This window comes from Tachyglossus aculeatus, chromosome 11 (assembly GCF_015852505.1).
Source record: "Tachyglossus aculeatus isolate mTacAcu1 chromosome 11, mTacAcu1.pri, whole genome shotgun sequence".
Classification (NCBI taxonomy): domain Eukaryota; kingdom Metazoa; phylum Chordata; class Mammalia; order Monotremata; family Tachyglossidae; genus Tachyglossus; species Tachyglossus aculeatus.
Genome location: NC_052076.1, coordinates 55,735,988 through 55,751,524, shown reverse-complemented (window position 1 = coordinate 55,751,524; position 15,537 = coordinate 55,735,988). Strand labels below are relative to the sequence as shown.

Genomic DNA, 15,537 nt, shown 5'->3' with positions numbered 1-15,537 from the left:
GTCAGGACAACTCAGAGTGCTCTCAGTCTTAGTCCCCATTTTACAGACGAGGTAACTGAGGCCCAGTGAAGTGACTTGCCCAAGGTCCCACAGCAGACAAGTGGCGGAGCCGGGATTAGAACCCGAGTCCTTCCAACTCCTAGGCCTGTGCTCTATCCACTAGGCTACGCTGCTTCTCTAAGTACTTGTCAATCTGTTCCTGGTGCCAATGCCCCCCGTTCTCCTTACCTGTGGGCAAGCCAATGCCACATTTAAGGCCGAGTACCTCCTTTCAATACACTCTCCGTGATCTCTTCTGCTCCAAAAGCTACTGAGCTGAGAGCAGAGAATTTCCTTTTCAGTCCAGTATTTGCTGTGTTCAGAAACTCCCTCTCTCTCCCACGTCTTTTCTTGTTCATCCTCAGCCACTCCTTTCCTCCACCTCCCTCGCACCAACCTGCTCACCGACAGAGTCAGGACAGAACACAGCACCAACATGGCAGCACGGGGGACTTTACTTCCACCAGGTCCAAGGATGGAAGCTACAAAGCCGCTGCGATCTTCATTTCCTTCCAAAGAGATGGGCGAGGCAGGAGGATGGAGCTGTCTGGGTCCTCCCACTCGTAGAACCGATCTCCACTTGGCTACCAAAATCTGGACAGTCTCACGGTGGCTAAAGCCCAACCAGAGGGCTTAGAATTGGGGCTCTGTCTCTCGGCTGCTTGAAAAATTGAAAGTGACTGGTGGGGCCAAAGGGTTGTCAGAGCCCACCTGCAGGGCTGCCAGAAGAGACCTCCAACTCTGCTCTCAGATCCCCTCAGGTAGCCTGGCTGAAGGTCCAGAGATTAAGACTCACTGGTGTGCAGAGCTGAGCAAAAATGCCCGCTGCTTCCATGCAACTTCTTATTGCCAGTCAGAAATTCCACCCATTCCCAGATCTTTTAATTCAGAAAGAGTAGTGGGAGTTGCTTACATCTCCTCCAGCATCTATAGAGGCATTCTCTGATTGCTGTCTTCCTTTTTTGCCCTTTTGCTCACCCGCCTCTAATAAAACCACTCGGGGTAGAGAATCTTCCGTCCCTCAGCTCTAGTGCCAAGAGGGCAATGAGCTCCAGCTTCTCAGTTGACGGAGGAGTTGTAGGTCCCGTCTCATTGAGGAGGGGGACGGTGGTCTTGCAGGCCCTGCACCCTAAACAAGAGATGCATTCATTCTTGCTGCTGCCTGGCGGGGTGCTGAACCCCACAAACCCCCGTGGGAAAACCCAACCTGAACATCTGGCCAGGGCACTGCCACCTGGCAGAAACCAACAGCCCAGAATTTCCAGAGTTGCCCGTTGCCAGCCTGAATCTGCAGTGGCACTGATCTGTTTACAAGAGCCAACGCAAAATACCCTTCCCCTTTCCCTCCCCTCCATCTCCATCTGCCTGCGTCTTAAGAAAAGTCAAGCAGCTTAAAAGTGACTTACCACATTCTGGCTAAAGTGCTAAGGCTCTGGTTGCAGTCTGGGAGCAGTCTCACAGACCGTCTTCCTCCCCGGATCACCGAGCAGGCGTTGAGTTTGGGGGGAATGTCTGCCCAGGGAATGTGTCCAGCTTGGTGAGGGCCAAGGCCTCATTTGTTTTCTTACAAAACCAACAGCGGAAGCAGCGAGGCTCAGTGGAAAGAGCACGGACTTGGGAGTCAGAGGTCATGGGTTCAAGTCTAGGCTCTGCCGCTTGTCAGCTTTGTGGCTTTGGGCAAGTCACTTAACTCCTCTGTGCCTCAGTTACCTCATCTGTAAAATGAGGATTAAGACTGTAAGGCCCACGTGGGACAACCTGATCACCTTGTACCCTCCCCAGAGCTCAGAACAGTGCTTTGCACATAGTAAGTGCTTAACAAATGTCATTAGTATTATTATTATTAACGGGAATTTCATTTCCCTCTGAGGTTCAAAGGAAAACATTCTTTAACAATAATATCAACTGTGGTATTTGTTAAGTGCTTACTATGTGCCACGCATTGCACTTAGCAAACCGGGTTGGAAACAGTCCCTATCCCACATGGGACTCACAGTCTTAAGCCCCGTTTTACAGATGAGGTAACTGAGGTACAGAGAAGCAAAGTGACTTGCCCAAGGTCACACAGCAGACAAGTGGAAGAATCTCAGGATTAGAACCCAGGACCTTCTGATTCCCCGGCCTGTGCTCTAGCCACTACACCATGCTGCTTCTCTTTCCAACACTCACGGGAGGATCAAACACCTCAGATACTGTTTGGTTTCTCCTGCTGGAGAAAGGGGCCATTTTGTGGGATAAGCTGGGTAGGTTGGGTAGGAGTTTTCAGTTTTCCGCTAATTCTCTTGTACTGTACTCTCTCGAGCGCTTAGAACAGTGCTCTGCACATAGTAAACACTCAATAAATACCACTGATTGATTGATTGATTCTTCATTTGCACGGTTGAAGAGGGTACAATTTTAGTTCCAGTTGAGAAACCCAGAGAGAATGTGATTAAAACTTCAGCAAGCACTCCAGTCCATATTTCACTCTGCTTCCCGGATCATTTTTCTATAAAACTGTTCATTTCATGGTTTCCCACTCCTCGAGAACTTCCAGTGGTTGTCCATCCACCTCCTCATCCAATAGAAACTCCTTACAATTGCCTTTAAATCCCTCAATCACCTTGCCCTCTCGTACCTTACCTCCTTGATTTCCTACCAGCCTGTATAGTTGGTTTTCTACTGCCAACCTATTCAGTATATCTCAATCTCGTCCATCTCACTGCCGACCCCTTGCTCTTATCCTTCTTCTGGCCAGGAGTTCCCTTCCCCTTCGTATCCGACAGACCGTCACTTTCCCCGCCTTCAAAGACTTATTAAAATCATATCTCCTCCAAGAGGCCTTCCCCATCTAAGCCCTCAGTTTCCTTACTTCCTATTCACTCTGTGTCAACCTTGCACTTGGTTTTTGTAACCTTTACTCACCCTACTCTCAACCCCACAGCATTTGTGTTCATATCCGTAATGCATTTATTTTTTTATATTAATGTCCGTATCCCCTTCTGGACTCTAAGATCCTAGGAGAAGCAGTGTGGCTTAGTCGAAAGAGCACAAGCTTGGGAGTCAGAGGTCGTGGGTTCTAATCCCAGCTGTGCCACTTGTCAGCTGTGTGACTTTGGGCAAGTCACTTAACTTCTCTGTGCCTATTACCTCATCTGTAAAATGGGGATTAAGACTGTGAGCCCGACATGGGACAACCTGCTTACCTCAAATCTACTCCAGTGCTTAGAACAGTGCTTGGCACATAGTAAGTGCTTAACAAATACCATTATTATTATTATTATTATTACTATTGTAGGCACGGATCATGTCTACCAAATCTGTTATATTGTACTCTCCCAAGCGCTTAGTACAGTGCTCTACACAAAATATGTGCTCAATAAATATGATTGATTGATTGATTGATTGATTGAGTGATTGACTGAAAACCACGCAGTGCTCTGCCAACAGGGAGGGCACCCCCAGAGGATACTGGGAATTCAAATTACCTATATAAAGTTTGGTTAGTCAATCACACTTTGCTTTATTCCCATTGCCTTCTTTATCGAATTCTGGAGATGATACTGGATTTGTTTAAAGATAATTTTGTCCAGGAGACCTCTAATTAATTATGGCAGTTTTCACAGGGTCCCCAAGGGAGTAATTTAACTGCTATTATCCCTTCTTATTTTCTTTCTGGTACATCTGGGAAAGAAGATGGAATGTACTTTAATGATTTAAGTAAGGTTCAAACACAGAGTCCTCTGGTTCCATGGAGGAAAACGCACTGTTCTGTCCTATTTCGTCTGTCATGCCCACCATTTCGCAAAAATTGGTTGGCATTCGCCCAGGCCAGAGTTTTTCATTGTGAGACTCCATACTCCCCGATCCAGCTCCAGGGAAACTGTTCTGCATTTCCAGGTCCCTGCTAACATAAGAGCTATTTCTTAATTGTTTGTTTTTTTATTGTATTCTTTACACACCTGCTATGTTCCAGGCACTGTACTAAGTGCAGAGGTAGACCCAAGCTAATCAGGTTGGACACAGCCCCTGCCCCACACAGGGCTCACGACCTTAACCCCCATTTTCCAGATGAGGTAGCTGAGGCACAGAGAAGTGAAGTGACTTGGCCCAGGTCACATAGCAGACAAGTGACAGAGCTGGGATTAGAACCCAGGTCCTTCTGACTCCCAAGTCAGTACTCTATTAGGCCACAGAGCTTTATGTCTGTCCCTCCTCTAGACAAAGCTCGCGTTGGCAGGAGATGTGTCTGTTATATATTGTTATATTGTACTCTCCCAAGCACTGAGTACGGTGGTCTGCAAACAGTACGTGCTCAATGAATACCAATGACAGGCTTACTTTCTCCCACATGCAGAAAGGCTGTTAGTTCTCCCCCCGCATTCACCTCAGAGCCTCCTTCTCTGACAGTACATCCTGAAGCAATTGCACACCTCCCCACACAAATCCAGAGTTAAAAGAGAGGAAGGTAATTTCCACAAGACAATAATCTTAAATCTTCCCTGAAAGAAACATGAAAGTACTATCATCTCATCCCATTTCTATGATAATGTAATGCATTTTTCTCCGCTGTAAGCCATCCTAGGCTTTCTGAAAGTAAAAAATATTTTCTCCTTGGAATCCTATTTATTTTTCTACACTGGTGAGCACCGAAACATTTTGTGCTTGGAACAAGAGAGTGGCTGGGAGACTTGGTGGCTCAAGGGATTAACATTGGGATTAGCAATAGGATATGGAGGTTTACATCTGCAGGTCATTAATCTGAAGCTGGTTCCTATTGTTAGTGACACCCAAAACCTATTATCAACTGAAAGCTAGCCACGTGACAAGGATACCACCACATTTACATGTCTCCTGTTGGTGATCTCAGCAGAAAGCTGACTTGAAAGTGTCTGGAAAGAGAAATCATTTTTCTCTCCGTAATTTATTCGCTACAGATAAGGGTGTAATTGAAGTGCAGAGGAGGGAACCTGGCCCAGGGAAGAGATCAAGGGACTGGGAATCAGAAAACCTGGATTATAATCCAAACTCCATCACTAACCTGCAAGGTGACCTTGGGCAAATCGCTTAAGTTTTTTTTTTTGATGATGATGATGATGATGATGATGGCATTTATTGAGCACTTACTATGTGCAAAGCACTGTTCTAAGCTCTGGGGAGGTTACAAGGTGATCAGGTTGTCCCCCGGGGGGCTCACGGTCTTCATCCCCATTTGACAGGTGAGGGAACTGAGGCCCAGAGAAGTGAAGTGACTTGCCTAAGGTCACACAGATGACAATCGGTGGAGTCGGGATTTGAACCTGTGCGTGTGTGTGTGTGTGAGAGAGAGAGAGAGAGAGAGAGAGGGAGATGGAGAGAGGGAGACAGAGAAGGACAGAGAGAGAAGAGAGAGACAAAGGGAGAGAGAGGGAGACAGAGAGAAGGAGAGAGACAGACAGAAAGACAGAGAAGAGAGACAGAGACAAAGGGAGAGAGAGAGAGACAGAGAGAGACAAAGGGAGAGAGAGGGAGACAGAGGAGACAGACAGAGAGACAGAAAGAAGAGAGACAGAGAGAAAGACAGAGAGAGACAATGGGAGAGACAGAGAGGGAGGGAGACAGACAGAAGGAGAGAGACAGAGAGAGGGAGGAAGACAGACAGAAGGAGAGAGACAGACAGAAAGAGCAGAGAGAAGAGAGACAGAGAGAGACAAAGGGAGGGACAGAGAGAGGGAGAGGGAGACAGAGAGGGAGACAGAGAGATAGAAAAAGATAAAGAGAGACAGAGAGGAGAAGGAGAGAGACAGAGAGAGCGAGAGAGGGAGACAGAGAGAAGGCGACAGAGAGAGAGACAAAAAGAAGAGAGACAGACAGAAGAGAAAGAGAGAGACAAAGGGAGAGAGAGAAAGAGAGAGGGAGACAGACAGAAGGAGAGAGACAGAGACAGAAAGAGAGACAGACAGAATAGTATTTGTTATACCCCCTTTCAGGATCACACCTGGAGAATTTCCAGCACTCTACGGGCCTCGGCTATGGGAGGGAGAGTCAAGCAGAGGTATACCCATACAGTGCTCTGCACACAGTAAGCGCTCCATAAATACGATTGATTGATTGATATCCATTCCATTCCTAATTTGGGCAGTGGCTAGCGAGTGGAAGGCAATCTGCTACAAGTCAAAACTCACCTGTGCTGGGCAGCAGTGGCATGCAAGAGAGAGTTGAGCGTGGAAACTCAAGTTTACTACGCAGAATAAGACAATGGTAAACCACTTCTGTATTTTTACCAAGCAAACTCTATGGATACCCTACCAGAAAGATTACAGATGGCGGTGGGAAGTTCTGGGAGAGATGTGTCCATGAATTTGCTATGGGTCGGAAACGACTCAACAGCATAAGACGAGACAATTTGTTAAATGCTTACTATGTGCCAGGCACTGTACTAAGCGCTGAGGTAGATACAAGCTAATCAAGTTGGGCACAGTCCATGTCCCACATGGGGCTCACAGTCTTAATTTCCATTTCATAGTTGAGGTAACGGAGGCACAGAGAAATGAAGTGACTTATTGACTAAGGTCACACAGCAGACAAGTGGCGGGGCTGGGGTTGCAACCCATGGCCTCTGACTCCCAGGTTGGTGCTCTATCCACTAGGCCACGCTGCTTTAACTTAATAATAATTATAACACTTATGGTATTTGTTAAGCGCTTACTATGTGCCAGGCACTGTACTAAGCACTGGGGTGGATATGAGTAAATTGAGTTGGACACAATCCCTGTCCCGCAAAGGGCTCATAGTCTTCATCCCCATTTTACAGACGAGGTAACTGAGGCACAGAGAAGTTAAGTGACTTGCCCAAGGCCACACAGCAGACACGCGGCAGAGCCAGGATTAGGACCCATGACCTTCTGACTCCCAGGCCTGTGCTCCATCCACTATGTCATACTGCTCCTCTCTCTGTGCCTCAGTTTCCTTGCCTGTAAAATGGGAATAAAATATTTGCTCTCTCTCCTTCTTAGACAGCAAGCCCAATATGGAACAGGAACTATGTTCAACCTGGTGATCTTGCATCTATTCCAGTGCTTAGCACAGTTCTTAGCACATAGTAAGCACTTACTAAATGTACTCATCATTACTATTAGTATTGTTATCATCACTATTACTATTATTGTCAGAGGCTAGGCTATGAGGCGAAAGCTTGCTATCTCAATACCTCTATTATAACTATAATTATTTTTGAGTATTTACAACATACTTGGCGTTGAGGATTTTGGATTACAGTTCTTATAAAACGCTGTATTCCGTTTTTAAATGTAAGGGGTTTCTAAGATCCTTTGCAGAAGTAGAAGTAAAATGATAAAAATCCATATTCTGGAGTCGGGATAAAAAAAAAAACAAATGATACTCAAAACTCGGGCTTTGATTTCTCATAAAAGATTTTTAAGCTATGAAGCGGTTTCCTCATTATAGTACATGCCTTCCCCCTTCTCTTCTGAATGGAGGTTTGTTAGTAGTAGTATTTATTAAGCACTTACTATGTTCCAAGCATGGTACTAAGCGCTGGGGTAGGTACAAGGACAGAGTCCTTGTCCTACATGGGGCTCACACCCTAAGTAGGGGGGAGAACAGGTAGTGAATCCCCGCTTAACAGATGAGGAAACTGAGGCCCAGAGAAACTAAATGACTTGCCCAAGCAGGCAAGTAGCAGAGTAGGGATTAGAACCCATATATGTCTGTACATATTTATTACTCTATTTATTTATTTATTTATTTATTTTACTTGTACATATCTATCCTATTTATTTTATTTCGTTAGTATGTTTGGTTTTGTTCTCTGTCTCCCCCTTTTAGACTGTGAGCCCACTGTTGGGTAGGGACTGTCTCTATATGTTGCCAATTTGTATTTCCCAAGCGCTTAGTACAGTGCTCTGCACATAGTAAGCGCTCAATAAATACGATTGATGATCATGATGATGATTGCCCCAGCAGCTTCCGTTATGCCACACTGCCATTTGTTGAGGGATCCTTCTGCTTTTCCATCCACATACGCTAAACAACATTGTGTATTGCTTGAAGTTTTTTCTACTCTGCAAGTACAGTACTAAAAAAAAAATTGTCTTTAGAAGAATAAGCCTTTCATAGATCAGAAAGAATAGTTAACAAAGATTAAAAAATGGAACTTGGAGGTTAAAATAATATATTAATGTTGACTTCTAGAGACTGATTCCTATCTATTTTTCGGAACAAGTGACGGGTGTTCGATGGACTCAAAGCAGCTAAATGGGACATTTTTGTAATAGCTACGAACTGAACACTTATATCTAATTATGGTTCAAAACATTTGAGTTTGGATACCTGCTATCAATACTCTTTGCCTAGATTGGTCTTCTCTCTTAATGTGTTTGATATTTGTTTAATGCCTTATCTCAACACTTTACTGCCTCCTCTTCAGTATTTGCTCATTTTACTCATTAAACATTACACCCATTACTTATTTGCTCATAAAAGCAGCATGGTCTAGTAGAAGCAGTAGGTGGTTTAGTGGAAAGAGTGTGGGCTGGGAGTCAGAGGACTTGGGTTCATTCATTCATTCAGTTGTATTTACTGAGCGCTTACCGTATGCAGAGCACTGAACTAAGCACTTAGGAGAGTACATATAACATCTAATCCCGCCTCTGTCACTTACTCGATGTGTGATCTTGGGCCAGCACTTAACTATTCTGGGCCTCAGTTCCCTCATCTGTAAAATTAGAATTCGATTCCTTATTACCTTTACTTCTCACAGTGTGAGTCCCATATGGGACCTGATGATGTTGTATCTACCCCAGCGCTTACTACAGTGATTGGCACATAGCAAGCGGGTAACAAATACCATAATTATTATTCAGTCATTCATTCAATCGTATTTATTGAGCACTTACTGTGTGCAAATCACTGTAATAAGCGCTTGAGCACTGTACTAATTACATATAGGACTGCCCACTTCCCCATCATGACTTTTCCCTCACAGTTAATGAGTGCATCATAGGGCCCCATATGCATGTACGAATATCAACATGGTACTTTTGCTGAAAGGATTCTGATAGTGAGATTATGTATAGTTGGCAAGGAAATGCTACGATAAAGATAGCTTAGTACCACAGAGAGATTATCAGTGCCACATTTAGACCAGGAAAAGAATATCACGGGAGAGTTACATTACCTTCTCATTTTGCCCGTCATTAATCACAACAAAAGCAGGGAGGAAGGAGGAAACCTTTTAAGGACACCATAGATCAAAGCCTCAGACAGTGGTGCATCTCAACTGAAAACTGGGAGTCAGTTGCTGAGGACAAATCTGAACTGTGCATTGCCACCAAGAAGGAAGTAACTCTTTTTGAGCTTTGTATCACTACAAACTCTAAGTACAACCACACGAGCAATGAGGAGGCAAAACAGAAAACAGTGCCACCCCCTACAATGAGTACAACCCCACAACAAGAGACAACCTTTTTGTTTGCACAATTTGCCCAGGAGTGTGGGGACTTCATTGGCCTTTTTAGCCACACACATGCTCATGAACGACGTCTTCAAAATGAAGGATAACTATACATATAAAATCACAAATCTTTCTCCACTTCCACAAGCAAGGAATTCTCCAAAATTCTTACAAAAGCAGAAATACGGTAGAGACAAACGTGTATTTACACAATAGCAGAGCTATGATAAAGGATAACTTTGAATGTGTACACAAAATTCCAACTGAAAAAACTAAAAGTCCATAGCCTCCTGACTTTGAATGCACTCTTGCTTTACACTATTCAAGTGATTCTAGTAAGTGTTAAGTACATACGACTAATATCTCGCCTGATCTTTTACACACCACGAAATTCTTTCTCTACCCTTCCAGATCTAAGAAAGCTTGTTTCCCTAACTTGACCACCTTTGAACCCAATTGCGATGAAACCCTTTTTGTGGAAACTCAAAATTTAATTTGATGGTGGTATCTGAATCAAGGTCAAAAGCCCCTTTACCCTTTAGGGATCTTCTGAATAACGCAGGTGAGTTGCTTCTCAAAACACAAGCCTGCAATTCTTTTGTTCTAAAAATAGCAGCCCTGGAGTTCCCAGAACAGGATATAGGCCATGAAACCTAGTCATTTTCTGGGGGGAGGAGGGGGCTTAGTCTTAGATTAGTGTGGAAAACAATGCTGAGATAGCAGAAAACACGCTGAGGAGTGAGCAAAGACTTAAATTGCTTCCACTTGAGGGTAGCCAGGGATGGATCACAGATTCCAACCTAATTCTTGGGGGTTCCCACCTTCGACAGGTGGCAGACAGCCACAGTGATAATACTAATAATTCTGGTATTTATTAAGCGCTTACTAGGTACCAGGCACTGTACAAAGCTCAAAGGCGGGTACGTTAGAAGCAGCGTGGCTTAGTGAAAACAGCGCGAGGTTGGGAGTCAGAAGTCACGGGTTTTAATCCCGGCTCCATCACTGATCAGCTGTGTGACCTTGGGCAAGTCACTTAAATTCTCTGTGCCTCAGTTACCTCATCTGTAAAATGGGGTTATGACTGTGAGCCCCATGTGGGACACTTTGATTACTTTGTATCTACCTCAGCGCTTAGAACAGTGCTTGGCACATAGTAAGCACTTAACAAATACCATAATTATTATTATTACTACATGGAAATCAGGTTGGACACAGCCCCTGTCCTGCAAAGGGTTCACAGTTTAAACCCCCATTTTACAGATGAAGTAACTGAGGCACAGAGAAGTGAAGTGACTTGCCCATGGCCACACAGCAGACAAGTGGCAGAGCTGGGATTAGAATCCATGGCCTTCTGACTCGACATGACCTGAAACAGAGGTGCCAAAGCCTTACTGACCAACTCTTCGTGGAAAGAGTTCTGCTTTCCCCAAATCGAATTTTTCAGAATCTCAGCTTCACACAGTAGACTAACACAGTCTCCATTAGCTTAATTCCAAAGGAACTGAGCAAGCACCCAAACTTCCCAAAGGACAATAGCAGGGGAATTTACTGCAAAGTGGAGCAATGCAAACCGGGCCTCCAACCAGAGAGCACAAGCGCTCCCCGTTCGATCGATTGATTGTACTTTTTTCACCGGCCTTCCAGCACACTTCATTTTCCATTTCTCCCCTTTGAGGCTGAAGCCCTTCCAACCTGGGATTAGGAGTTGTCAGATCACATAATCTAAGCAGGGCTAAAATGGGTGATGCACTCGGATGAGAGACCTCCAAGGAAATGCTGAGCGCAGGAATAAGAAAAATTGCTGATGCAATGGCTCTCACTTCTCCTCCCAGGGTTTTACGTGGGGTGGAGGAGGATGCCGTCTTGCCGAAGTGTTTTCAACGTGAGGGTATCTATCGTCTGAGAATGCGACACCAGAAAACATGCAGGGAGGTAACAATAAATGACAACGATGAAAATATAAAATCCTTCAACCGGTACGAGATTCTAGCTCAGCTAAAACATGGGAATTAGCTGGTTATGGGCAGGGAACTCATCCACTAATTCAGTTGTATTGTAATAATAATAATAATGATGGTATTTGTTCATTCATTCATTCATCCAATCATATTTATTGAGCGCTTACTGTGTGCAGAACACTGTACTAAGCGCTTGGGAAGTACAAGTTGGCAACATATAGAGATGGTCCCTACCCAACAGTGGGCTCACAGTCTAGAAGGGGGAGACAGAGAACAAAACAGAACATATTAACAAAATAAAATAAATAGAATATGTACAAACAAATAGAGTAATAAATACATACAAACATGTATACATATATACAGGTGCTGTGAGGAGGGGGAGGAGGTAAGACGGGGCGATGGAGAGGGGGAGGAAGGGGAGATGAAGGAGGGCAAAGCACTGTTCTAAGCGCTGGGGAGGTTACAAGGTGATCAGGTTGTCCCACGTGGGGCTCACAGTCTTAATCCATATTTTACAGATGAGGGAACTGAGGCCCAGAGAAGTGAAGTGACTTGCCCAAAGTCACACAGCTGACAATTGGCAGAGCCGGGATTTGAACCCCTGACCTCTGACTCCAAAGCCCGTGCTCTTTCCACTGAGCCACACTGCTTCTCATGTATTAGTAGTAGTATACACTAGAGTATTATTATAATTCTGTTATTTGTTAAGCGCTTACTATGTACTCTCCCAAGCACTTAGTACAGTGTTCTGCATATAGATAGAATGGTTGATTGAATTTCAAGCTTGGAGAAGGAGAAAGAACTACTAAAGTGGCCACTGTTAGGACTGACAGGGTCTTCAGGAAAGTAGCAAAATAACTGGAACCTGGAAGTTCGGCTGGAATAACACTTACCATTCGTCCGGTTTTATACTAGGCAGGCCGGTTTTCAGCTGATCTGTCTCTTGTATGGTCAGCCAAGTGGGACGCAGTGACCACCTTATGCAAGAGGTTCCTTTTCTGAAACCTGAGAGGATAGCATAATCATAATAATGATATTGTTTTACACTGTGCCAAGCACTGGTAATCAGATTGGACACAGTCCCTGTTCCACAGGAGGCAGAGCAGATATTTTATCCCTATTTTACAGGTGAAAAAACTGAGCCCAGGTAAGTGACTCAAGGTCACATGGCGGGCAAGAGGCAGAATCAGTACTCGAACCCAGGCCTGTGGTCTTCCCATAGGCCACGCTGGCTCCCTTGGTAATGGACACCAAAGATGATATTCCTTCTTTGGGGAATTCTTCACCAATCATAAAGACCCTCCAACTAGACCTGCAGACTGGGGCAGAGGCTCAATTGTCGCCATGTTGTTTTCAATAATAATAATAATAATAATAATAATAATAATAATAATAATGGTATTTGTTGAGAGCTTATTGTGCAAAGCACTGTTCTAAGTGCTGGGGAGGTTACAAGGTGATCAGGTTGTCCCACGAGGGACTCACAGTTTTAATCCACATTTTACAGAGGAGGTAACAGAGGCACAGAGAAGTTAAGTGACTTGCCCAAAGTCACACAGCTGACAATCAGTGGAGCCGGGATGTGAACCCCTGACCTCTGACTCCAAAGCCCAGGCTCTTTCCACTGAGCCATGCTGCTTCTCAATATTGTTTCAATAGAGAGAAGCAGTGTTGCCTAATGGGTGGAGCACAGATCTCAGAGTCAGAAGGACCTGGGTTCTAATTTTGGCTCCACCACTGGTCTGTTGTGTGATCTTGAGCAAATTACTTAACTTCTCTGTGCCTCAATTACCTCATCTGTAAAATACAGATTAAAATGTGTGAGCCCCTTGTAGGACATGGACTGTATCCAGCCTGATTACCTTGTATCTACCCCCTGCTCCTCAAGCTTATTACAGTGCCTGACATATAATAAGCACCAAACAAATACCATTTAAAAACCAAGAAAAAAGCTTTATGGCTTCAGTTGGTTGGCTGTTGATTTGGAGTTTCCCCTTGTGGGAAGCTCTAGGATGCCGGGGGCATATCTAAAAATCCAAACATGATCATAGACACGATCTAAAGACCCCATCTAAACTAAGCAGCATGGCCTAGGGGAAAGAGCACAAGCCTGGGAGTCAGAGGACCTGAGTTGTAATTCTGACTCCACTACATACTTGCTGTGTGACCTCAGTCAAGTCACTTAACTTCCCTGTGCCTCAGTTCCCTCATCTGCAAAATGAGGATTCAATACCTGGTCTACCCCTTATTTAGACTGCGAGCCCCACGTAGGACCTGATTATTTTTCGTCTGCCCCAGCGCTTAGTACCGTGCTTTCTGCTCCCTTTATTCATCCCCTCTCCCAGCCTCACAGCACTTATCTTTATTAGCTTCTATCTCCCTTTCCAGACTGTCAGCTCACTGTGGTCAGGGAATTAGTCTGTTTATTGTTATACTGTACTTTCCCAATTGCTTAGTACGGTGCTTTGCACACAGTAGGCACTCAATAAATATGATTGAATGAATATAGTCTGTGCTTAACAAATGCCACAGTTATTAAACTAGCACCTCAGTAGCTTGGTGTGGAAGCACTTACCTAGCCCACAAAACGTGGTAATGGCCAATTCTCCAACTTCTCCTACAGCAGATCGGGCCCAAACAACCTCCACCAGTAAATGGAAGAGTTGCTATGGGGTACGTCCCTCACTGGAAAGAAAAGAAATAAATTAATTGAAGGCCACTAATACTAGTAAATGGAAGAATTGTTGTGAGGTACTTCCATCTTTGAAAAGAAAAAAAAAATAACTTTACTGAAGGCCACTAATACTAGTAAATGGAATAATTGTTGGGAGGTACTTCCCTCATTGAAAAGAAATAAATAACTTTATCGAGGGCAACGAATACCAGTAAATGGAAGGATTGTTGGGAGGTACGTCCCTCACTGAAAAGGAAAAAATCACTTTATCGAAGGCCACTAATAGTAGTAAATGGAAGAATTGTTGGGAGGTACATCCCTCATTGAAAAGGAAAAAATAACATTATCGAAGGCCACTAATACTAGTTAATAGAAGAACTGCTGTGAGGTGCTTCCTTCACTGAAAAGAAATAAATATCTTTATCAAGGGCTATTAAAACTAGAAAATGGAAGAACTGCTGTGAGGTACTTCCCTCAACGAAAAGAAATAAATAACTTTACTGAGGGCCACTAATACCAGCAAGTGGAAGAACTGCTGGGAGGTACTTCCCTCACTGAAAAGGAAAAAATAACTTTATCTAGGGCCACTAATACTAGTTAATGGAAGAACTGGTGTGAGGTACTTCCCTCATTGAAAAGAAATAAATACCTTTATCGAGGGCTATTAACACTAGTAAATGGAAGAACTGCTGTGAGGTACTTCCCTCACTGAAAAGAAATAAATAACTTTACTGAGGGCCACTAATACCAGTTAATGGAAGAACTGCTGTGAGGTACTTCCCTCATTGAAAAGAAATAAATACCTTTATCGAGGGCTATTAATACTAGTAAATGGAAGAACTGCTGTGAGGTACTTCCCTCACTGAAAAGAAATAAATACCTTTATCGAGGGCTATTAATACTAGTAAATGGAAGAACTGCTGTGAGGTACTTCCCTCATTGAAAAGAAATAAATAACTTTATTGAGGGACACTAATACAAGCAAGTGGAAGAACTGCTGTGAAGGTACTTCCCTTACTGAAAAGGAAAAAATACGTTTATCTAGGGCCACTAATACCAGTTAATGGAAGAACTGCTGTGAGGTACTTCCCTCATTGAAAAGAAATAAATACCTTTATCGAGGGCTATTAATACTAGAAAATGGAAGAACTGCTGTGAGGTACTTCCCTCATTGAAAAGAAATAAAAAACTTTACTGAGGGCCACTAATACCAGCAAGTGGAAGAACTGCTGGGAAAAATAACTTTATCGAGGGCTATTAATACTAGTAAATGGAAGAACTGCTGTGAGGTACTTCCCTCATTGAAAAATAATAAATAATTTTATTGAGGGCCACTAATACCAGCAAGTGGAAGAACTGCTGGGAGGTACTTCCCTCACTGAAAAGGAAAAAATAAGTTTATCTAGGGCCACTAATACTAGTCAATGGAA

The 15,537-nt window shown here is 43.9% G+C and overlaps 1 protein-coding gene across 4 annotated transcripts in view; it reads right to left on the bottom strand.

Moving 5' to 3' along the window:
- Positions 1 to 14,063, bottom strand: part of KIFC3 (kinesin family member C3) — a 101,041-nt gene extending 86,978 nt beyond the window's left edge. For all 4 annotated transcript variants that reach the window (XM_038754022.1, XM_038754019.1, XM_038754021.1 and 1 more), the window contains exons 1-2: positions 14,009 to 14,063; positions 12,327 to 12,438 (exon numbers count right to left, since the gene is read on the bottom strand). In XM_038754022.1, the coding sequence (XP_038609950.1) occupies positions 12,327 to 12,329 (3 nt within the window). In that variant the 5' untranslated portion in view covers positions 12,330 to 12,438; positions 14,009 to 14,063. The remainder of the gene's footprint in view (positions 1 to 12,326; positions 12,439 to 14,008) is intronic.
- Between the last annotated feature and the right edge of the window lie 1,474 nt (positions 14,064 to 15,537).